This window comes from Bactrocera neohumeralis, chromosome 3 (assembly GCF_024586455.1).
Source record: "Bactrocera neohumeralis isolate Rockhampton chromosome 3, APGP_CSIRO_Bneo_wtdbg2-racon-allhic-juicebox.fasta_v2, whole genome shotgun sequence".
NCBI lineage: Eukaryota > Metazoa > Arthropoda > Insecta > Diptera > Tephritidae > Bactrocera > Bactrocera neohumeralis.
In genome coordinates, this window is record NC_065920.1 from 38,712,653 (window position 1) to 38,736,358 (window position 23,706).

The following is a 23,706-nucleotide window of genomic DNA, read 5'->3' on the forward strand; positions in this document are numbered from 1 at the left end:
AATTGCAAATAATTTATTTTCATTGAGTTACAAAATTCATAAGAAATAAAAAATTTTTCCAAAAATAGTCAAATTTCAACCGTTAATATCTTTTAAACGATTGGGTTTACGAAAAAATCATAAGAGACCATATTTTAGAGCATTCAATTTCCTACAAAACCTAATTAACAAGATACTTTTTCAAGTAGTTGAAAGCGAGATATAAATTTTTCTATCAGATAATAAGAAAAAATAGAAAACCGTTAGGCGGGGGACCTTCCCGTTACAATTAAAAACTCATATTTGGAGAGGCTTTCTTAGAGGTGTCTAGGAACCTATTTTTGCGAGTACCAATTGAAAAAAAAAAAAAAATTTTTTTGAATCACCCTAATGTACATATGTGTGTCTAATGAAAAATAAGCAAATGGGAGCCACTTATTGGAATAGGCTGATAATACGGCGGCTCAATGCGGCAGAAGTTGAAACTAGCTGCGCTGACAGGGCATATTCATCACCTCGCTAGCTGGGGATGTACGATAGGGAAATGAAAAACTTCACGCTGCCTCAAACGCTCCAGGCACCGGTTGAGGCGACGACGCCTACGTGATGTCAATGTCAGCTTATGTTCGCTGCGGTCCGATAAGATCAACAATATTTTTTGTTGTGTTATTGTTCTTGGTAGTTTCCCTTGTTTTTACTTTGTAGATTTTTTACTTAATTTCAATTGTGCTTATGCAAAATCCAATTATTGTAAAGATGCCGCTTAACTGACTTTATTTTGCGTATTAAATAATATATGTACATATATGTATGAACGTACATATGTATGTATGTATATGTAATGTGTGTGTTGTTAGAAACAAGCCAAACAATGTCACTCATTAAAATTTTAATTGCGGAAAAAAACAAAGAATTATTATTTCGTTAATTTTGGCAAACTGGTTTTCGTCAGTAAATGAACATAAAAATTAGAAATTTTTAAAAACAAATTAAATTCTTTTAAATTACATATTTGCTTGTCAAGTGTTGATTTAGTGTCAATTTATATTTTATTCTTAACAATATTGTGTAGAAAAAATAATTGTCGCTAAAGAACCAGACAAAATAATATTATGATCTCCATCAGATTAAAGTCCCTGATTGTTAAGAAGAGGAATTGCATTACTGATATTTGACCTCATTTTACGGAATTAGCGTTGACCAAAGTGCACGATGACGGTCGCAAAATTACAGTTTCCAATAGATTTAAAGATATTTTTCGCTATCCATGAGGGCTACACATCAATTATTGAATCCTCCTCTTTAACAGTAATACAATCTCTGAAGATACTGCTGCTTTCTTTTTTTATATGAACTGCCTAACCACACAAAAAATTAAACCTAGCTTGTTTTATACATATGTATGTATGTAGCAGATTTCCAATACGAATTTCGAATATCAAACTTGAGCAATTAAAATAACGCTTTTTGTACATCCAAAAATTGCGTAGGGATGGATTAAATCTTGTAAGAAAAGCAATTAGTATTGATAATAACAACAAAGACTCTTGAGAGACGCTTTTGAAGACAACACCCTTATCCATTGAAAGTTTCCCAATTTCATAACAAAAGTAAATATAAGTATGTAGCTATCAATACTCGTTTCCAATTATCGAGTGAGATGGTCATTATTCCTGTTCCGCTTAATCATTTCGCTTGAACTTCGCTTCTCCGAAACTATGATCATGAAAATTTACAGCCCTTAGTGAATGACTGTTTCCAATCCTTAGTAAGTTTGCGCTTCTTTGTACTTTTTATTAATCTTTATTTTTTTTTAAATGATTCCAAAAATATCTTGGTTACGATGTGTGTCCATCACGACTTTCTATGCATTTAGAGCTGACCAAAGCTATGTTAATGATTAGCAGTAACGGGGGCGAAGTGCCTGACACAAATTTACAAAATCATGAAAGCCGCGCCTCGCCATTATCATCCGTAATCCACTTTATGTTCTTAAAAGTTCAGAAGAAACAAAATGTTTTAATTTTTGTCGCGTTTCTTCTTCTTACAAAGCATAAAATCTTAGTCCGACACAAATCTCCTAAGGGTGCCTTCAAAGCCGAGCCGAGCGCAAAGCTAACGAATAGGAGAAAGAAGCGTCAAAATTGTGTGCATACATTTTCACGCGAAATCGCACAGCCAACGCAGAATAGAGGCTGGCCGATGCCGAACGTCAAGCTAATCAGTGCGAGAAAACGGTTTTTTTTCGGCGCCCATCCATATAGTGTTGAAATAACTCATATACAGTTGAAGTTGCATTCGAACTATAATCCGAAGTTCTCCATAACTCAAAGTCTCTCTCGCTGTCTCGAATTTTTTTGTGGATTATAGTGATTCGAGTTAGGGAAGTTTAACTGTATTATATATTCAAAAAACGTTTGCGGATAACGTCTTACATCTTTCTACATATGGTGGAATTCATTCATTCATTCAGAAAAGTTCAAATGTTTTTGTATTTACTGATAATGCCCATATTTTTTAAATATTTAGCACAGAGCTGGAAGCAAAATATTCTTTCTCTGAGGAATCCAAATCTTACCATTTCACTTGCATAAACACAAATAAAATTACCACCTCAATTTCTGATTGTTCAATATATTTCAAAATAGAACATTACATTATACTGCGAACGTATATTTAAACAAATTTTAGTCATTCCGATAATTCTTTGTTTATAAACATGATCACTCCACGATTTATTCGAAATTTAAGCTGGGATTCAAACCAATCATCCACAGAATAGCATTTGCGCACTCAACTAATCCAACTTCTGCGGACTGTAAGTACTCGTAGTAGGGTGTTTAAACATATGTACATATGAATGTATAATTGTAATTGTTATGTGTTTGACAGTAAACGAGATTTCATAAATGATTAAATGTAATTACTCTGTAAATTCTGGTCAATATTTTTCAAGTTTACTATTTGAATGTTTCATAAGTAGAACTTTACTCTAAGGTACACGTAAGGTGAGTTATACTAATGGGATCGGATTGACAAAAGTTCGTCCGCATGTAGTAGAGATTCTGCTCATAATTGCATTCTCTTCAGAAGAATTATTCCCTAAGCTGGGGTCATTAAATTTTCCGCGAAGTTCGTAACACGCAAAAGAAAACGTCGATATGGAACCACTATATCATAAAAGCTGCCATATAAACTGATCAATCGAAATCAAGTACTTGTAGGAAAACTTTTTAATTTGATAAGACAATTTAGAGAAATTTGGCATGGATAATTGTCTAAGGCAATGGTACCAGAAGAAATTGTTCAGGTCGAGACACTATAGCATATACCTGCCACGCAAACTGTCCGATAAAAATCAAGTTCTTGTAAGGAATCTTTTGTATTTGCGAAGCTTCGGTGCAATCGAAGTAAGCGTTGCTTTTAACTATGTTTAGTTATAACAGTTGTGCGATTACAAACGTCTTCAGATGTAAGAATTTCACCCATGTAGGGAAACTAAATATCTGAACGGAAGATAACTGTTAAGACTGTCTGAGGTTAAAACAGCTTGGTCGATGCAAGAGGGTATTTTGATGCATGCCCAGGATGTTTTGCGCTTCGAAACAATTTCTCAACTTACTCACCATATACAGACCACTTAGTAACTTATACTATTGACATTTTCGCAACAAAACGAACATTAGTTAGTTTCGACGAACTAATAAATGTATTATTACGAGTATGCAAGCGCGTCTCTATTTCACTATTGAATTTCGCGGGAATATACTTTATTCAGAGATGCCATCACATCAACACCAACCTCATTAGTTGAACACACGTTAACATCATACATCGAAGTCTCAATATCAGTCGTTACAACAATTCAAAAATAAAATACATACATTTTTGTTGCCACTACCACTTTGCTGTTAGTAGATGGACCGCCAGTGGTGCGCACGGTAACTTAAAGATTTTATCAACTACCGCTTGAATTCGACGTATCTTCGCACGCACATCTACTTAACTACAAGCGACGTGAAGCTGACCGATAGTTCTGTTGAAAGCGCCCATAGCTAGGCGGTGGGCGGTAGAGGTGTTGGTTGTGCGCGCGAATAAAGATGCGGCAGTTTAATAAGAGAATTAACTACGGGTAATTTCAAACACGAAAACTTAGAAGCTCAGAGCTTAGAGCGGATATTTAAAAATTTTGTGATTTTTTGCTTCTACAATTCTAAATTGTTTCTTACTGATTTGTATGGTGTTACTCACTTTTTTGTAGGTACGTTTCCTTTTATTAAATCCAAATACTTCAAAAGTACATACATAGTTAAGTATACATATATGCACAAATCTATTGTACGTATCGTTTGGAGATTTTGTTTATTTTCTGACGAACAACAAATGGTTCTGCGAACCACTTGAATAATCAGTTGCGTTAGTTGTTAGCCAACTTTAAGAGTGAACGGCAAGTAATCGTGTTGCACAAACCCAGCTTTTTAGCGTTGTTCTAGACGAAACAAAGCTTTCGTGTAAAATACCAGTAAATTGTCTTGTGATTGGATAAATCTCGTACAATGAAAGTGCAACTTTCGGCATCGGGGGCAACATCGATCTCTTTCTTATTAATATTGATTTTTGTCGCGTTGTTGCCGCGAAATGTCGAAGGTGTGCTATTAAGTCGTTATTCTTGTAAAAGATAAATGTGATTAATAACATAATAAGAAATGAAGTTAGTATTTAAAAAAAAAACAAAAAAACAAAGAAACGTGAAACACAATAGGAGGATCTGTCATAGAAGGAATATATTACTGATATTTACTGTAAATTCGAAGAAACAAGTTTTTCGTCTATCGGATCAATACGGAGATATTACTGATATCAGTTTGATATCACTTTGCTAGCAACATATGCCCATTTTTAATTAGGAATCTGTCGGAAATTATCGGACAATAGTTATTAATTGCTGTCATTTAAATCTTGGATTGCTCTGTGCAATGCTTCTAGAATATTTCTGAGCTGTTACGCACTGATCAAATACTATGTTGTTCTTTTTCTTAATACTGCAACTATGTCGCTATTTTTTATACTTTTCCAACCAGTTGCTACAAAATATTATAATTTTTATTCACTTAACGGTTGTGCGTATCACCTAAAAGTAAGCGAGATAGATACGAGTTGCATTCCAAAGTTAACATGACTTAAAAAAAACAGAACAAACAGTTTTTTGGAAAAATCAATTTATTTTATTCAAAATAGTCTCCTTCTGCTTCAATACAGCTTTTTGCACGATCCAAAGCATGTCCAACGAGTGTTTTAGCTCGTTGGTCGGTATGGCCGCCAGTATGCCGGCGCAAGCCTTTTGAATGGCCTCTACGTCTGCATAACGCTTTCCTTTCATGGACTAATGTATTTTTCGTAAAAGGAAGAAGTCGCACGGTGCCATATCAGGTGAATACGGGGAGTGGTTAATGGTTAAAATGTGATTTTTGGTCAAATAATCGGTCACAAGCGTCCTTCGAATGTTGGAATTTATGCGGAACAAACCGTGTACACACCTTTCGTAAGCCGAAATGTTCGGTCAAAATGCAATAAATCGATGTTTTGAAGATGTTCAATTCCATTTCCATAAATTTCAATGATGATTTTTGATGAATTCACGCACAGTTTCGATGGAATTTCCAGTGATCACGAATTTTGATTGGCCCACATGATCGTCATTTATGTCCTCACGACCACTTTGAAAACGTTGAAACCACTCGTGCACTTCACCACTCGCCATAAACTTGTTTCATCAATTAAATCGTTTCGGTAAAAACTTTACCAATTTTAAAACAAAAGGTTATAAGGTTATATATAAACGATCAGGATGACGAGAAAAATTGAAATCCGGTTGGCTGTCTGTCTGTCCGTCTGTTCGTTCGTTCGTCCATCCGTCCGTGCAAGCTGTAACTCGAGTAAAAATTGAGATATCTCGATGAAACTTTGTATGTAGGATCCTTAATACACAAAAAATAAGAATTCGTTGATGGGTGTAATCGGAATACTGCCTCAATAACCAAATTTGCTGAATACAAATCTTATAAGAACTTCTACCGATAGTGTGAAAATGAATGAAATTGGAAGATAACCCCGCTCACTCCCCATATTACGGTATAGTTAAAAACCACCGAGATGGTATGAGAGAGCTTTATGGGAGCTGGTGTGAAAATTGGACGATGGGCGTGGCACCGCTCACTTTTTTGTGAAATTCCATATCTCGGGACCCGACCTAACCAATTTCGACAAAATTTACTACATGACATTCTTCTGACATTTTTATGTCACCTTGTGAAAATGGACGAAATCGAACAACAACTACGCCTACTACCCTTATAGCACAATTATAAATTCCACTTGATTCTTTCACTTCCCAGTACACAAATCATACAAAACTTTGCATGGATAATGTCTTTATTGTGTGCCATCTTATGATCAAAAATTGTTTAAGTCCAAATAAAGCTGTTCAAGCTCCTAGGTACCGAATATTTAGATCCCGGTACCTATAATTAACTTTTGATCGATGTTATGATATTTCTATGCCGCAGTGCATAACCGACTTCAACCACGCTTACTCCTCATATAACACATTTTAAATTCCATCTGATTCTTTCACATTCCGGTATAATATAATATAATATATTATAAATCAAGAACCAAACAAAAAAAAAGAGTGTCCCCGTTAACAGGAAGAAGAAGGAACAACGTTAACTTCGGTTGCACCGAAGCTAAATACCCTTCACAGGTGCATTTATGTTAGTAACTATGTGTTCAGTTTGTATGGAAGCTATATGCTACAGTAATCCGATCTGAACAATTTTTGGAGATTATATTATTGCTTTAGAAAAAAACATATACCAAATTTCGTGAATATATCTTGTCAAATGTGAAAGTTGTCCATACAAGAACTTGTTTCCGATCGCTCAGTTTGTATGGCAGCTATATGCTATAGTAATCCGATCTGAACAATTTCTTCGGAGATTACATTGTTGCTTTAGAAGGTATTTAGCTGGCCTTAATTCTGTCAAGTTGCAAGAGTATAAAATGTTCGGTTACAACCTATCTTAGGCCATCCTTACTTATTTCAATTACAAGCATTTTTTTCATGATATGTGAGATTTCTGAATCAACTGTTTTGAATGAGCAAAAACATTGAATTTTTATTTTTCGCTTACATGCATATGATGACAACTTGCCCGACTTTGCAAATTAACTAATTTGGTATTCTGTTTTCACTTTGTTCTTAGCACAAGCGAATAAGGTTTCTCCGAAATTGGATTTTGACGAAGCGGGTAATAAAAACAGCTCAGATGTGCCAGTAGTGCCTGGCACGGGACAAGGCGGCAGAGTGGATGACAATCAAAATAGAAGTGGGAAAGAACAGGGCGGAAGGGAAATTGATGTAGTCACCAATACCAACAATGGCGGTTCCAGTGGAAATGGTAAATCCGGCCCAAAAATTCATGGTGTGCGAGTGACTGTCGATACAGGAGACACACGAAAATCGAAAGGTAAACTATTTTATACTATATCTTAACAATTTAGAAAAATCGTTTAAAGTTTTTTGCTAAAAAAATGCCAATTAGAGAACACAGAGAGTGTGGAGATAACTGATGTAGGAAAGCACAAGAAGCGTGTCGGCATACATACGGATATAACATTTGAAATATCGACGGATGGTGATAGTGACGGCAATGCAACAAGTGCAACGCAAGATGGCGATAAAGGTGATTTTCAATACAATTTGTTTTTAACATTAATAAAATTATTTCTCTAGAGGATGCCAGTGTGCCCATTTTTAAAGGACGGAGTCGTCCTACGCAAAAGACGCGAAAGCCGTACGATCCCAAAAACCAATGGAATCCTAATTTCTCTTCGGAGCGACGTAGTTACGAAGGCGGAAGTCATGCGACAGGCCCAGCTTACTACTACCCACAATACTATCCAAATAATGTGCCCGTTTACGTAGCTACAGGAGATGGACGTGGAGGCGGTAGTGGTACGGGATACAGGCGAGGAGATGGCTGGAATAGTTATGTGCCCTCTTCCAGCATATGGACAACTGAACGTAGTTACAGCGAGCAATATAGACCCAATACAGTGGCTGGTCATAGGACGCCTAGTTGGAAACCTTGCTACTGCATGACCTCTGCTGTAGATAATCGAAGGCGTCGAGAGAACACGCATGAAATGAAAGAAGCTCCACAACCTACAAATACAGTCCTTAACGTTGTAGATGCGAAATTAGCGAAACCCTTTTCAGGCAATTAATTGCATAAGGTTCGAAAAGCGTAAATGATAAGCCAGGGGCGGATCCACGGGGTGGGAACTGCGCAGAGTCACCCGAAAAAAAAGTTGAAAGTTTTACATTATTTCCATCATAAGTGACACTCCGCGAAGAAAGGGACTTTGAGTTGCAAGTACAAAATTACAAAGTCCTCCCAAAATTCTACTCTGGATCCGCCACTGAATAAGTATATGTATAATTTTATCTTACAGATTTTCGTTTATTTTCGAAAGTGTATTTTATATGTTTACATTGAATTAAAAAAACGCGGATTAGCTTAGCGTAAAAGAACACATAAAAGTATTTAAACTGTACAGCAGGAGTGATGCTTATGTATGAAGGCTGTAGCTGCTGACTTTGCCGTTATCATCCAATGTTGTCGTGGCTGCCTTGTAGCCTACGCGCTTGCCGTTGATGTCGTAGTTTTCGCTTTCACCAGTCGAGAGTTCTTTAAAATTTTTTACTTGTCCGTCGGGACCAAACTGTTAGAAGCAAAAAAAATAAATAAAATATGATTGAAAGCTCGTCTCAGAAGTAAGAAAATTCTTACCTCTGATTGTGAAGACCATTTTGAAGCCTTTTCCCAAGATTTAGTTTTAAAACCGCCAGCAGAACCGCCATAACCGCCTGAAAGACCGGCATTGCTACCATAACCTGTTGACAAGTCAGCCAATTGACTACCGCCAGAGCGTACGCCACCGTAGCCTATATCTTGGGCTTGCGCTTTAGCCAAACGCTCGGATTCGGCAATGTAATGATGCAAGCCTGAAGAACCTGCACCAGCAGACAGACCTGAACTTGCTCCGAATGAAGAATCTGCACCAAAACTTGAACCGAATTTAGAGTTAAAGCTAGATTCAGCACCAAATTGTGACCCAAATTTGGACTGTGCGCCAAAGCCACTGCCGAAACCAGCACCCTGTGTAAGCGCAGCATTGCTGGCCGCACCGAATCCACTACTTGCACCATGTTGCGCTCCAAATTGGCTTTGAGCACCAAATCCATGATGAGCGCTATATCCACTTTGAGCACCAAAACCGCTTTGGGCTCCAAAATGACTTTGGGATCCATAGCCAGAATTGGCAGCTGTAAGAGCACTTGAACCTAAAATATGATATGAGTTGATTAAAGCTTCAGTTTTTAGGATAAATAATAATATTTTTGAACCATACCAAGGCTACCGAAAGCTGTTTGGCCTGTAGTCAATGCACCACTTAACAGATTGCTTAATTGCGAAGCTGTATTTGAAGCAGCAGAGTGTTGAACGTACGATGAGTGGGAGCCACCAACTGATGGTACAACAACTTGTGGTTGGGCTGAAGTGGTTACTTTACGATACTTAACATAAGACTCATGACCTGAAGGAGCAATAATTTGAACGGGTGCAGCTTGTTGAATGCGCTCTTCTTTAATGGTTACGTATTTTTCGGAGCCACCAGATGGTGCGGTGTATTGAATTACAGGCACGGCTTGGCTTTGCACGCGTCTTTCTTCGTGGTGAACATAGTTTTCAGCACCACCGCTAGGCACAGTGTACTGAATAACAGGCTGGGCAGCAACGCGACGTTCTTCATGGCGATAGTAGTTTTCAGAGCCCCCACTTGGTGCAGTGTATTGGATAACAGGTTGGCTTTGTGTACGACGTTCCTCATGGTGTACATAGCTTTCGTGGCCACCCGATGGTGCATATGTAACTATTGGTGTTGCAGTTTGTGACTGTACACGACGTTCCTCGTGGTGAACATAGTTTTCAGAGCCACCAACAGGTGCGGTATAAGTAACGACAGGTTGACTTTCAGTTCGGCGTTCTTCATGGTGGATATAACTTTCATGACCACTGGAGCCACTTCCCGAAGCGACGACTTCCGGTATGACTTGCTGATGAACATTTTCGGTTTGTTCTGAAAAACTGGTTGATGCACCACCTGAGACCGGTATCACAACAGAAGCTCCGTTGCTGGCTCCGCTGGCAAAGTTTGAGTTAGCGCCGAATGATGAAGAGCTACCAAAGCTCGCTGATTGACTTGCACCGAACGAGGCAGCGCTGTTACTGGATGCACCGAAAGATGAAGCACTTGCCAATTCAGCAGCCGAAAGAGCTGAAAGACCAGCTGAGCTTTGAAGACCAGAATAACCACCGCTACCGTAGCTGCTGCTACCATAACCACTGCTGCCATAGCCGCTGTTACCACTAGAAAGTCCGACAGTGCCCACACCACCATAAGAGCTGACCTCTTCAAAGGAAGCATGATGTTGACTACAATAGAATATTAATGTACATATATATAAATATTAAAAACTGAATATATTTTTAAACTTTAGAAGTCTCATTACGATTGTAAACTTCAGTAGACTAATAATAAAATATTGTAAACCGATTTACTCGCTAGAAAACAGTTTTCGAAAGCTTTTAGGTATCGAGTTTATTAAGTATAAACTTACCCATCGAATCCGGTAGCTGCGTCACCCAACTTTTGTTTAGCCTCTTGAACAGTTTGTTGGTGTTGACTGTAGTGTCTAAAGGCGATAAGGCAAGTATTTTAATAAACATGTTTGATTAGATTTTATTCAACATTATTTTATAATTTAACGAAACCGATATTTTGTTTTAGAAAATTTTGTACCAAGCCAATTAGGAATATATGTAGATTATCGTGACTAAATTATTCCTTTATTGTTTAGGTACTTACAGTTTGTGAAAATCACGCCTTGAAGAGGAATAAAGAGATTCAAGTAAATACATGTTATCAAATTTGTTTTAAGGTGAAAAAAGTTAAAATACTATTTAGATATAAAAAGTAAAACATTTGCATGAGTATGAGAATACCATATGAGTATAATCTTACCTGTTCTCGAGCTCTTCTAAAAAAAAAAGAAATATTGTTGTAATAAATTTAATTGCTTCACAATTCAATATTCTTATACAATTATAAACAAGCAAGGATGGCTAAGTTCGTATATAAACTGAAATGTTCGGTTTTTTTTGCAAGTTGTCAGGATCAAAGCCGGGATAGCACCTTCAGGTGCATAAAGTTTGTTAGTTATATGGGATCAAGGCAAGTTTTTACCCACTCTTTGTGCAAAATTTATCCGAATATAATCATTAGTGCTTGATTTCTCATCTTGTATCATCCTGCCAGTAAAATTTAATGCCTTTGGCGCATTCAGTTATTAATTTGTCGAAGTTTTAGTAGTTCTTAACGAAACATTTGTATGGGGAGAGGTCGGGGTTATAATCTGATTTTATCCATTTTCACAGGGTGAGTAGGTCTCTAAAAGTTATGCTTCCAACGTAATTGGTTATTATGGCTTTAATGGTTTAGAAGATATGTATGTACATTAAACTTATTAGAGGGCGGGGCCACGCCCACTTTGTTAAGAATTTTTCTTATTTATTCTTAAGTACCAATATGTCAACAACTATAAATTCTAAAAGGTAACTACGCATTTGTAGACAGAAAAAGAAAGAGGCTGAAATGCGTGAGTATGAAGAGCTTGACAAGCTGGCCGACAGGGGTAATGCTCGGAAATTCTACGAAAAAATGCGGCGCCTAACAGAAGGTTTCAAGTCCGGAGCATACTCTTGTAGAACCCAAGGAGATGACCTAGTAACCGATGCCCTGAGCATACTAAAATTAAGGGAGGGAAGACTTCTCCAGCCTGCTGAATGGCAGTGAATGCATAACGCCAGGAGAAGGCGATCCGATTCCACAATCGATGACGATGGGGCTTCCAATGCGCGACCATGAAGAAGTTCGAATAGCAATCACCCGTCTGTAGGACAAAAAAGAGGCGGGGGCCGATGGATTGCCGACCGAGCTATTCAAACACGGCGGCGAAGAACTGACAAGGAGCATGCATCAGCTTCTTTGTAAAATATGGTCGGATGAAAGCATGTCCAACGATTGGAATTTAAGTGTGCTCTGTCCAAGCCCAAGGAGAAAGTAGTTCGAACTGCAGAACTAAACCGAGAAGGTAAAATTTTCTATAAGAGTGTACAGCTGCTGGCGTATGCTAATGATATTGACATCATTGGCCTTAACAACCGCGCCGTTAGTTCCGCTTTCTCCAGAATGGATAAGGCAGCGAAGCAAATTGGTCTGGTGGTGAACTAGGGCAAGACGAAATATCTCCTGTCATCAAACTAACAGTCGTCGCACTCTCGACCAGGCACCCACGTCACTGTTGACAGTCATAACTACGAAGATGTTGATAATTTCGTCTATTTAGGAACCAACATCAACCCCAACAACAACGTCAGCCTCGAAATCCAACGTATTCTGCTCCTCTCTTGCCAACAGGTGCTACTTCGGACTAAGTAGGCAGTTGAGAAGTAAGGTCTTCTCTCGACGATCAAAAACAAAACTCTATAAGTTACTCATTATTCCTGTCCTGCTATGGTGTAGAGGCAAGGACGATGCGAGTTTTGGAGAGAAAAGTTCTGCGAAAGATGTATGGTCCTTTGCGCGTTGGCGACGGCGAATATCTCATTCGATGGAACGATGAGCTGAATGAGATACATATACGACGACATTGTCATAGTTCAGCGAATTAAAAGACAGCGGCTACGCTGGATAGGTCATATAGTCCAAATGGACGAAAACACTCCACAGCTCTGAAAATATTCGACGCAGTACCCGCCGGGGGAAGCAGGGGAAGAGGAAGGTCTCGACTCCGTTGTAAGGACCAAGTGGAGAAAGACCTGGATTCGCTTGGAATCTCCAATTAGCGCCAACCTTGCGAAAAGCAGCGCGCTGTTGTTAACTCGGCTATAACCGCGTAAGCGGTATCCACGCCAGTAAAGAAGAAGAAGAACTACGAAATAATATTAATTGTGTTGACTCAAAAATTCTACAGTTTTGTACAAGCTAAGGTCTGAAGCGATAACCCATCTTAATTGAAGATGGATCGGTAGAGGGCACAATGACAAAGACTTTCGGTAGATCTTAAAGTATTGCAGACGATATTTGCGAATGATTTCTAAACCTGTTTAATGAGTTTATGGTTTTATAAAAATCGAAAAATGTTAACTAAACTATAAAATAGTCCAAGGATTATATGTGTATCAAATCTAACTATAAACTGTTTGTATGAATATGGTCTTAAAAGTCTTTGGGTTGACCGAAAGATTCAACAGCAAGCACTAAATGTCTATTCTACGAGTAGTGTTAAGAAGTGTTAAACTGTTAAACTGTCATGATATGTCATCTAATCGTTTTCAAGTTATTAGTTTCGAAGTTAAGCCGTCTTTGCTATTTTAATTTACAATGAACTAAAAGGAATCTCGTGTTTTTATAAAAGATTGTTTCCTGATAAGAAAAAAAATCTTAATTAACATTTTATATTTTATTTCTTTCTCTTCAAGAGTCAAATAGCGACCCACAGGACAAATATTTCACTCAAATTCCTTATTTGGTTTAGATGAAATACCCTCACAACAAAGGCATTGCTATAACTATGGATTATATCGAACAAAAAAGCAATTTCTATACCCTGAACAGGGTATGTATATTAAGTTTGTCACGAAGTTTGTAACACCCAGAAGGAAGCGTCGGAGACACTTAAAATATATACATATATAAATGATCAGTATGTTGAGCTGAGTCGATTTAGCCATGTTCATCTGTCCGTCTGTCCGTCCGTCCGTCTGTCTGTATATATACGAACTAGTTTCTCAGTTTTTAAGATATTGTTTTTAAAATTTTGCAAACGTCATTTTCTCTTCAAGAAGCTGCTCATTTGTCGGAACTGCCGATGTCGGATCACTATAACATATAGCTGCCATACAAACTGAACGATCGGAATCTAGTGCTGGTATGGAAAACTTTTGCACTTGATAAGATATATTCATGAAATTTGTTATAGATTATTTTCTAAGGCAACAATGTAATTTCCGAAGAAATTGTTCAGATCGGATTACTATAGCATATAGCTGCCATACAAACCGAACGATCGGAATCAAGGGCTAATATGGAAAACTTTCGCATTTGATGTGGTATCTTCACGAAATTTTACTTGGATTATTGCTTAAGGTAATAATATAATCTCCGAAAAAATTGTTCAGATCGGATTGCTATACCATATATGTAGCTTCCATACAAACTGAACACATAATTGCTAAAAGAAATGCACCTGTGAAGGGTATATTAGTTTCGGTGCAGCCAAAGTTAACGTTTTTTCTTGTTTAATTTAGAAAACGTTATTCATTTCCTTGCCAAGGACTTTTCAGCCCCTTTAGGACATTCATATGTTGAGGATATGGGGTTAGGTGTTTTAAGACCCTTACCATATGATTGAAACATTGCTTTAAAATTGATATTTTATAATGATATATGTACATATGTATGTTATGTAAACAAAAAAATCTCAACTAGCGCATTTAAGGTAGTATAATTTCTCTCTATCTTTTATGTAGCGTCGCTCAGAAATAGATTAAACAAGCTAACTAATTATATAATAATCTATGTATGTATGCTTACCTAAAATACAAAAAAAATAGTATTGTATATATGTACATATGTACTCGACTATACGGACCAATGTACGTCCGGCATTAATGCATTGGCGAGATTGTCTGCCAAGGTCAAAAGTTATCAGTAATCGAAACCAAAATGATACCATATTTAGTTGCTTTGCACACGTATGGACCTAATCTAACGTACGTATGTACATATGTATATGCATGTATTTTTGAATTTGAAAGAAGATTTTACGCGTATAATGCATTTTAATAAAGAAATATATGTATGTACGGCTGACTGTTGCTTCGTTTTTGGACATAATTATTATAGCGTGCAGTTCTATGTCTCTTTAATAGTCAACTATAAGAATAATAATTTTTAACTGAACTGTTGAAAGCAATAGAACTACGAAATAAATAATTGAAAACTTATAATTAAATTTCGGGTAAACTATAATTACAATCACGTGATTTTAAAAGGAACAAGGAAGGGAGGAATAGTTTATACACTCGTTAATTGCTTGGATCAAAACCGGGGAAACACATTTAGGTGTTGGCAAAAATTTATATTTAATAAAAAATTGTTCAAATGAATTCCTTAATCATTATTTGACGAAAATGTGAAAGGATTACAATCGTTTTTGTAATCTTATTAACTTAAATTATAGGTGGTACATAGCTTCATTAATAGTATAGTTTGCTTCATACAAAAAATATTGGTATTCAAATAAACTTAGTAGACTTAAATGAGAAATATGTGATATAAACTCAACGAAAGTGGCTACATTAAATATGTATATGTGGTATATAAAGAAAAAATCAACTAGTGAAACGGGAATCATTATACCAGGGATATAGGGGTTAGACCACGGTCTAGATCGGTAACAATTATAATCAACGCTAGACCATATTAACTTTATGAAATCCTCTTAATTTTTTTTTAACTTATTACTTAGTTTTACCAACATAAACAGCTATAGTCAGTGGTCAGCTGAAATTGGAAATCAGCCGATATGTGCATTTGGGCTAAAAAAAAAGGTCTGGCCTAAGTGTGTTAGCTTGGGGCATTACTTAAGTATATTCGCGGGCATGTTTCCTACCATTTTATGAAGATAACACATTACGATCGCCCATGGTGGCGCCATCTATATGTCAACTGGTGCGTTAGAATCTGCTATCTCTACCGATTTCCAGTGAATTGCATGACCTTTCATCGATTGGAAGTGAAGTTATTGCGTTTTAAGGGTCAGTATGTTTGTGTTATCGGTGCGAAAATGAGCTTCGAAAAAAGAGCCAACATTAAATTTTGTTTTAAAATTGGTAAAACTTTTACCGAAACGTTTCAATTGATGAAACAAGTTTATGGCGAGTGGTGAAGTGCACGAGTGGTTTCAACGTTTTCAAAGTGGTCGTGAGGACATAAATGACGATCAACATGTGGGTCAATCAAAATCTATGATCACTGGAAATTCCATCAAAACTGTGCGTGAATTCATCAAAAATCAGCCGAAATCATCATTGAAATTCATGGAAATGGAATTGAACATCTCCAAAACATCGATTTATTGCATTTTGACAGAACATTTGGGCTTACGAAAGGTGTGTACACGGTCTGTTTCGCACAAATTGACTGACGACCAAAAATTGCTCAGAATCCAACAATCGAAGGACATCTTGTGACCGATTATTTGACCAAAAATCAAATTTTAACCATTAACCACTCCCCGTATTCACTTGATATGGCACCGTGCGACTTCTTCCTTTTCGGAAAGATGCAATTGCCCATAAAAGCAAAGCGTTATGCAGACGTAGGCCATTCAAAAGGCTTGCACCGGCATACTGGCGGCTTTACCGGCCAACGAGATAAAACACTCGTTCGACATGCTTTTTGACCGTGCAAAAAGCTGTATTGAAGCAGAAGGAGACTATTTTGAATAAAATAAATTGATTTTGCCAAAAAAAAACCATTTGTTCTGTTTTTTTAAGTCCTGTTTACTTTGGAACGCACCTTGTATTTTGCTCATTGTCATACAAACTTTCTTATGGTGATAAGAAACATGTGTACCAAATTTCATTTTAATACCTTAATTTTTACTCAAGTTGTCGTTTGCACCGGCGGACAAAAATATAGTCACTCGTTATTTAACTCGTCTCGTCATCCTGATCGTGTATGTATGTATATATAGCTCTATATATATTCACCCATTAGGTGAACAAAACTATTAATCTTATAGCAAAATTTTGCGAGAATCTAAAAACTCGCAATTTGCTATGTCTAATGAACAATTTCTCCCAAATATTATACACTATATGTTTATGTACATATGTATAATAAAATATCTACTTTAATTACTCAGACGATATATGTATTTTTATTTGGAAAAGTTGGCTCATCAAAGAATCAATCAATCAATACTTTCCCATAAACCCATTTTATTATTATACGCCAGGATAATAAACCTCTCTTCATATGCTGATTAAATTCATTTAGAATAACATACTAATTTTAATTCAGTTTTTATTTTTGTTAACTCCCGATCGCAACTTGCTTACTATCCGAAATATGTTTTTTTGTTATATCAAAATAAACGATTTGGGGGTTAATTAATATGAATTTTGTTAATTTACCTGCAGAGACTATGCAGACACAGATTGCCAAAACAATGGCTGTGAATATCTTCATCTTTGTGTTTACACAATATAATTAACTTTTCACTTTTTATAAAATCTTTTGGGGCACCACAACGTCTTCTCAACGTCGCAAACTTTTTATTAATGAATTGAAAAGTGAATGTTATAAAGGTTTACAACTTAATTCTCGGAAATCTTCTCAAGCTTTTTATACACATGTACGTATGTACGGATATATATGTATGTACGTATGCTGGTGTGAGTATTTTCAGGAGATCTCAAAACAGTGTTCTGATAAGGAACTCGATGGTGTTGTGTTGGAAATAGAGCGGATCGCATTGTTGGCCACAATAGACACATACATACATATATTTACATACTCTACATAATATGAGTATGTAATCAAGTATGACTTTGAACGATGAAACTGAAATTAATGAATACCTTTTGACCTAGAACAAAAAACCTCCATCGAAGATAATAAATATTCATCTCAGCTACTACAGAGTACTAGATTAGCTATATACAGTGCACTCGCAGTAACGTGAACATCGTCTAACGTGAACACCGCTTAACGTGAACACACTTTTTTCTTGCATGACTACTCTGTATCGTGAACAAACTCTGAAGGCTCGGTAACGTGAAACAAATTTTTTCCGCCACATACATATGTATGTATATGAACAACTCTGAAATCTATTAAATTTGATATTTAAAGTTCGTGGAATCCCCTTATATTGAAAAATGTGTGCCTATTCCCTTCAAATGTCAACGCATTTAGTTCAATTGAAAGACTAAGCATACTACGACACACCGAGAAAGGACAAGCTAATACTTGTTTTTCAAACTTTATGGGTGGAAATTTCACAATCAATGGTTGAAAAGTGGAATGATGATCCTTTTGTTGATAACTCCACAGATATTCAAGAAATTGAAGGAAACGAATATGGTAACGACGAGGATTTTAACGATAAGCAAATAGAGAAAATTGCGGCAAAAGAGGCAATTGAAATTTTTAACAAAGCATTACAATGGGCTGCGGATGCAATGGCGGATCAAAGTTATATGAATGTACTTAGCCGCTTAAGGGAAAAAGCAGTTCTTAAGATGTTAGAAAAACACAGCAGAAAAAGATAGCCGACTTTTTCAATGCATAACACTGATGGGAAATTAGCCTTGCAATACTTTGAGCTCCAATTATTTCTCTTAAAATTTTAATTTTTTTAATTTCAGTCCTGTATCTTAATATCAATAATAAAAGCCTTTTACTTTAAAGTGTGTAAAATTAATGAATTAAATCATGTGTACGTATACGGTTTCTTATGTTTTGTGAGTGTGACGATCGCTAGTGTGAGCTCACTTGGCTTTTATTTGTTCAAGTCACTGTGAGTGTACTGTACATACTTGTACATATGTATATATGTATTATGGAATATTATTATTATGTAGTATAGCACTCGTACTTAAGTAGAGATGTACATACATTATGTAAATATGACAATGATTCTATTTTAATATGTTTATGTATACACATTTAATTTTGCAGTCATCTGAACGTTAAGTGCAAGGAAAATTCTATTTATTGCCATTCACATCCTTCATAATTAAATATAGTACATATGTATAGTATCGTATATTTACATTAGTGTTAAGGCAGTTATTCTACCAATTATTAGTTTTATATTAAAAACGAATTTTTTTCGTTCAATAACACAACCCAAAATCTTTAATGAACATTTTTCTGAACCAAATCAAAATACAGGGTTTGTCCGGAAAGTATTAAGACTGAGTCGATTTAAAAAAAAAATCTGGAACCAATCGTTACAATTCTTCAAAAACTTTCAAAATACGCTCTTCTGCGGCGATGCAGCGCTGCCAGCGCGATTTCCTTACATTGAAGGCATCACGAAGGAGGATGGGTTCATGTGTAGAAGTTCACGCAAGTGAGGAAAGTTCTCTGATCGCCATTCACTTGGGAGTGGCCAGAAACGATTTTTTTACATATGGCTCAAGCAGCTCACGACTTCCGGTCTTTGACCAAGTATCCTCTGGGTAGCCTAAGAACATCCGTTCGAAGGCGAGCTAAAATGAGAAGGCGAAACATCCCCTACATAGGGTTGAGCGCTGGGTTTGGGACCCGCCACTTAAAAAAACACCCCCAATGAAAAATAACAACAAGCCTCGGATGAGCGACCCCCTTTTGATGACGACCATGGCCAACGAAATAAGGACTATGATATCAGGGCATGCACCTGGAATGTCCGGACCCTTAATTGGGAAGGTGCCGCTGCCCAGCTGGTTGATGTCCTCGTGAAAATAAAGGCTGACGTCACCGCCGTCCAAGAAATGCGATGGACGGGTCAAGGACAGAGACGAGTAGGTCCTTGTGACATATACTACAGTGGCCATATAAAGGAGCGCAAGTTTGGTGTTGGATTCGTGGTGGGAGAGAGACTCCGTCGCCGAGTACTATCATTCACTCCGGTGAATGAACGTCTAGCCACAATCCGCATCAAAGCGATGTTCTTCAACATATCGCTGATTTGCGCTCACGCCCCGACGGAAGAGAAGGACGATGTGACCAAAGATACCTTCTATGAGCGCTTGGAGCACACCTATGAGCGCTGCCCCCGCCACGATGTCAAAATCGTGCTTGGCGACTTTAACGCCAGGGTGGGCAAAGAAGGTATCTTTGGCACTACGGTCGGTAAATTCAGCCTCCACGAGGAAACACCCAAACATCAAATAGGTTGAGGCTGATCGACTTCGCCGGGGCCCGAAATATGGTTATCTGTAGTACTAGATTCCAGCATAAGAAGATTCATCAAGCCACTTTGGTGTCTCCGGATCGAAAAACCACCAACCAGATCGATCATGCTGTGATAGACGGAAGACACGTCTCCAGTGTTTAAGATGTGCGTGCGCTCCAAGGTCCTAACATCGACTCGGACTACTATCTTGTTGCAGTAAAGATTCGCAACCGCCTCTGTGCAGCAAAAAAGGCTCGTCAACAAACACAAGGAAGGTTCGACGTCGGGAAGCTGCAATCACAACACATAGCCGAACGATTTTCTACTCGGCTTTTTTGTCAACAACTCGGTATAAGGGAACTGTGGGACGGAATTTCAAGCTCCTTACGTACAGCTGCAACCGAAACCATTGGTTTTCGGAAAATGCAAACGAACAGCTGGTACGACGAGTAGTGCCGTGTTGCAGCAGAAAGAAAACAAGCTGCGTATCAACGCCTACTGAGAGTTGAAGAGGGAAGCGAGACGCATTTGCAGACAGAAAAAGAAAGAGGCCGAAATGCGTGAGTATGAAGAACTTGATAAGCTGGCCGACAGGGGTAATGCTCGAAAATTCTACGAAAAGATGAGGCGGCTAACAGAAGGTTTCAAGACCGGAGCATACTCTTGTAGAAACCCCAAAGGTGATCTAGTGGCCGATGCCTAGAACATACTTAAATTATGGAGGGAACACTTATTCAGCCTTCTGACTGGCAGTGAACGCACAACGCCAGGAGAAGGCGAACCCGATTCCCCAATCGATGACGATGGAGCAGACCTTCCATTGCCCGACCGTGACGAAGCTCAAATAGCAATTACACGACTGAAGAACAACAAAGCAGCGTGGGCCGATGTATTACCGGCCGAGCTATTCAAACACGGCGGTGAAGAACTGATAAGGAGCATGCATCAGCTTCTTTGTAAAATATGGTGTGACGAAAGCATGCCCAACGATTTGAATTTAAGTGTGCTCTGCCAAATCCACAAAAAGGGAGACCCCACAATCTGCGCCAACTACCGCCTCCTTAACATCGCGGTTAAGGTTCTATCGAGCGTATTGTATGAAACTATAAAAGCCCACCGTCAACGAACTGATTGGACCTTATCAGTGTGGCTTTAGACCTGGAAAATAAACAACCAACCAGGTATTCACCATGTGCCAAATTTTGGAAAAGACCCGTGAAAGGAGAATTGACACACACCACCTCTTCGCTGATTTCAAAGCTGCTTTCGACAGCACGGCTGTGTAAACTGAAGTTGCGCAACACCAAAAGCTCCGTCAGGATCGGGAAGGACCTTTCTCTCCGAGCCTACCAAACGAGATTTCAGACAAGGCGACTCCCTATCGTGCGACTTCTTCAACTTGCTTCTGAAGAAAATAATTCGAGCTGCAGAACTTAATCGAACAGGTACAATCTTTTATAAGAGTGTACAGCTACTGGCTTATGCCTCAAGACCCGCGCCGTTAGTTCTGCTTTCTCCAAACTGGACAAGGAAGCAAAGCAAATGGGTCTGGCAGTGAACGAGGGCAAGACGAAATATCTCCTGTCATCAAACAAACAGTCGTCGCACTCGGAATGGCACTCACGTCACTGTTGTCAGTCATAACTTTGAAGTTGTAGATAGTTTCGTATATTTGGGAACCAGTGTAAACACCACCAACAATGTCAGCTTGGACTACTTCGGACTGAGTAGGCAGTTGAGAAGTAAGGCTCTCTATCGACGAACAAAAACCAAACTCTATAGGTCACTCATAATTCCCATCCTGCTATATAATGCAGAGGCTTGGACGATGACATCAACTGATGAGTCGAGTTTTCGAGAGAAAAGTTGTGCGAAAAATTTATGGTCCGAGAGGACCACATCTGGGCTGTAGGGCGGCTGCGGAAGCGTTGGGATGCCAGCCTCAGTTATGTAGCTGTTCACACGAAAGGCGGTATGAGCCTGGTTGTTGGTTGCAACTTCCTGGTTGTGGTGCAACTTCCCCAGCTGTGATGTCTTCTCCGATCCGATTGACCCTTCGTTTGAGTCTCTTGAGGACTTCCACGTAAAACTTGGCATTGACGGTTTGATCAGGAAGAACAAAAAAAGCCCTGGTGCCACCGAAACACACCATTTTTTTGCTGAATCAGCATCTGGGTAAGCCTGCTTGATCATATCAAACGTCTCTGTCGCAGATTTACCGAGTTTGCCATAAAATTTAATTGCGTACCGCTGCTCTAACGAACGCTGCATTTTCGGCTTGCACCACTCACAGAAACACGTTGCGCGAAAATGTTTGTTCTGACTCTCCAAGAGCTCGGAGACAACTGACCAGCCTCTAGGAACGTCTCCAAAATACAGTCGCGGCCGAAGAAAATCAGCCCTATTGCTTTCCGGACAAACTCTGTAGTCTGTAAAGGGTCGAGGAGACTCCTTAGTCCTGGGGATACGAGAACTATGGGAAGTAGAAAAGTGTTCTTTCACATACATATATATGCATATATGGCCTTTGGTGGTGAATAAATCCAGTTTTTTAATATCCATAAACCACAATTAAAATTTTATTGATTTAAGAGGGGATCCTGCTTAAGAGGCTTCAAAAAATCGATTATTTTGAGGATTTTTTGGGAGGGAAAGAAATAATTGATTAAAGCCGAATTTCTAGGGTTTATAGTTATATATTTAAACATCATTCACAAATTTTTTGGATACGAAATCTTTGATATTCTGCCATTGGGAAGCAATTGCCCGATGCATTTCGCATGTGCATTTGTCAGACGTCGGGCAGGATGTAAGTCGCAATTTCTATCGGAAACAAAAAATTCAAAAAGATTCATATTTTTTAATAATTTATCTTCAAGTTAAACTAAGAAAATTCCAAAAAAAAAGTGTAAAATTCCAGAATTTTTTTTTATAAATTGAAAAAAGTGATTTTTGACCAAAAAAATTTATTTTATGTTGTTTAAAAATATGTTTAAACTTGACTTTTCTTAGTTTTTTTTTTAATTTAAATAGAAGATAATTAATACCAAAGATAATAAACTTTGTCCCAATTTCTCTCCTGCCCGCCAATTTAAAAAACTTGTAAAAATGAAAAAGCGAGAAATCGCGCGTCAAAGTTTTCGCTTTCTGCCCAAGCGCTAATATATTACATAAGTATATATCTGCTAAGTGCTCGATCACTATTTCCCTTCTAGCTTCGAATTCCCATTTATAACTTAAAGGACATATTCTTAAATAAGCAAAAATAAAACGATTTTTGAAGCTTCTAAAGCAGGCTCTCCCCTTACTGACATGATTACGTTTCTCCATGATTGGATGTAGAATGTTTCTTAAGATGCGCATGTTACTTCTCATTTTAAAAGTAAATTTAAAGACAATATAGAAGCTTATTCGGAAGAACAAGGAGAACACTTCCATCAGGATGGAATTAGGGAGACGTTACAAAGGCCAGTACGCAGTATTGGAAACGAATACACTTCCAGTTTTCATTGAAGAAACAGGAAAAAGAAAACTGTAAATTTAAACATTCTATCTATTAAAAAATGTCTATTGTATGTTTT

General features: G+C 37.8%; 2 protein-coding genes across 5 annotated transcripts; one reads left to right on the plus strand and one right to left on the minus strand.

Moving 5' to 3' along the window:
* Window positions 1-4,379: 4,379 nt before the first annotated feature.
* On the plus strand, window positions 4,380-8,420 carry LOC126753461 (uncharacterized). Its single transcript, XM_050464959.1, has 4 exons — window positions 4,380-4,626; window positions 7,245-7,508; window positions 7,584-7,724; window positions 7,775-8,420. The coding sequence occupies exons 1-4, from the start codon at window positions 4,536-4,538 to the stop codon at window positions 8,266-8,268; spliced, it is 990 nt and encodes a 329-aa protein (XP_050320916.1). The 5' UTR covers window positions 4,380-4,535; the 3' UTR covers window positions 8,269-8,420.
* A 63-nt stretch (window positions 8,421-8,483) lies between these two features.
* LOC126753443 (filaggrin-2) lies at window positions 8,484-17,524 on the minus strand. Of its 4 annotated transcripts, none has more exons than XM_050464917.1 (7): window positions 17,373-17,524; window positions 11,131-11,143; window positions 10,975-10,992; window positions 10,727-10,801; window positions 9,457-10,541; window positions 8,835-9,388; window positions 8,484-8,766 (listed from the first exon to the last, which is right to left on the minus strand). In XM_050464917.1, the coding sequence occupies exons 1-7, from the start codon at window positions 17,425-17,427 to the stop codon at window positions 8,614-8,616; spliced, it is 1,953 nt and encodes a 650-aa protein (XP_050320874.1). In that variant the 5' UTR covers window positions 17,428-17,524; the 3' UTR covers window positions 8,484-8,613. The 4 variants fall into 4 exon arrangements, with proteins under 4 accessions (XP_050320874.1, XP_050320873.1, XP_050320876.1 ...); XM_050464916.1 differs by having other exon boundaries at window positions 11,131-11,146; XM_050464919.1 differs by lacking the exon at window positions 10,975-10,992.
* Between the last annotated feature and the right edge of the window lie 6,182 nt (window positions 17,525-23,706).

What these genes read in the sequence shown, in the direction of transcription:
- LOC126753443 (XM_050464916.1), bottom strand. Translation starts at nt 17,427, where the DNA reads ATGAAGATATTCACAGCCATTGTTTTGGCAATCTGTGTCTGCATAGTC. An exon ending in AACAGCTTTCGGTAGCCTTG is followed by an intron (nt 9,389 to 9,456) that starts GTATGGTTCAAA and finishes ATCATATTTTAG; the next exon opens with GTTCAAGTGCTCTTACAGCT. An exon ending in AATGGTCTTCACAATCAGAG is followed by an intron (nt 8,767 to 8,834) that starts GTAAGAATTTTC and finishes TGCTTCTAACAG; the next exon opens with TTTGGTCCCGACGGACAAGT.
- LOC126753461 (XM_050464959.1), top strand. Translation starts at nt 4,536, where the DNA reads ATGAAAGTGCAACTTTCGGCATCGGGGGCAACATCGATCTCTTTCTTA. An exon ending in GTTGCCGCGAAATGTCGAAG is followed by an intron (nt 4,627 to 7,244) that starts GTGTGCTATTAA and finishes CTTTGTTCTTAG; the next exon opens with CACAAGCGAATAAGGTTTCT. An exon ending in AACGCAAGATGGCGATAAAG is followed by an intron (nt 7,725 to 7,774) that starts GTGATTTTCAAT and finishes TTATTTCTCTAG; the next exon opens with AGGATGCCAGTGTGCCCATT.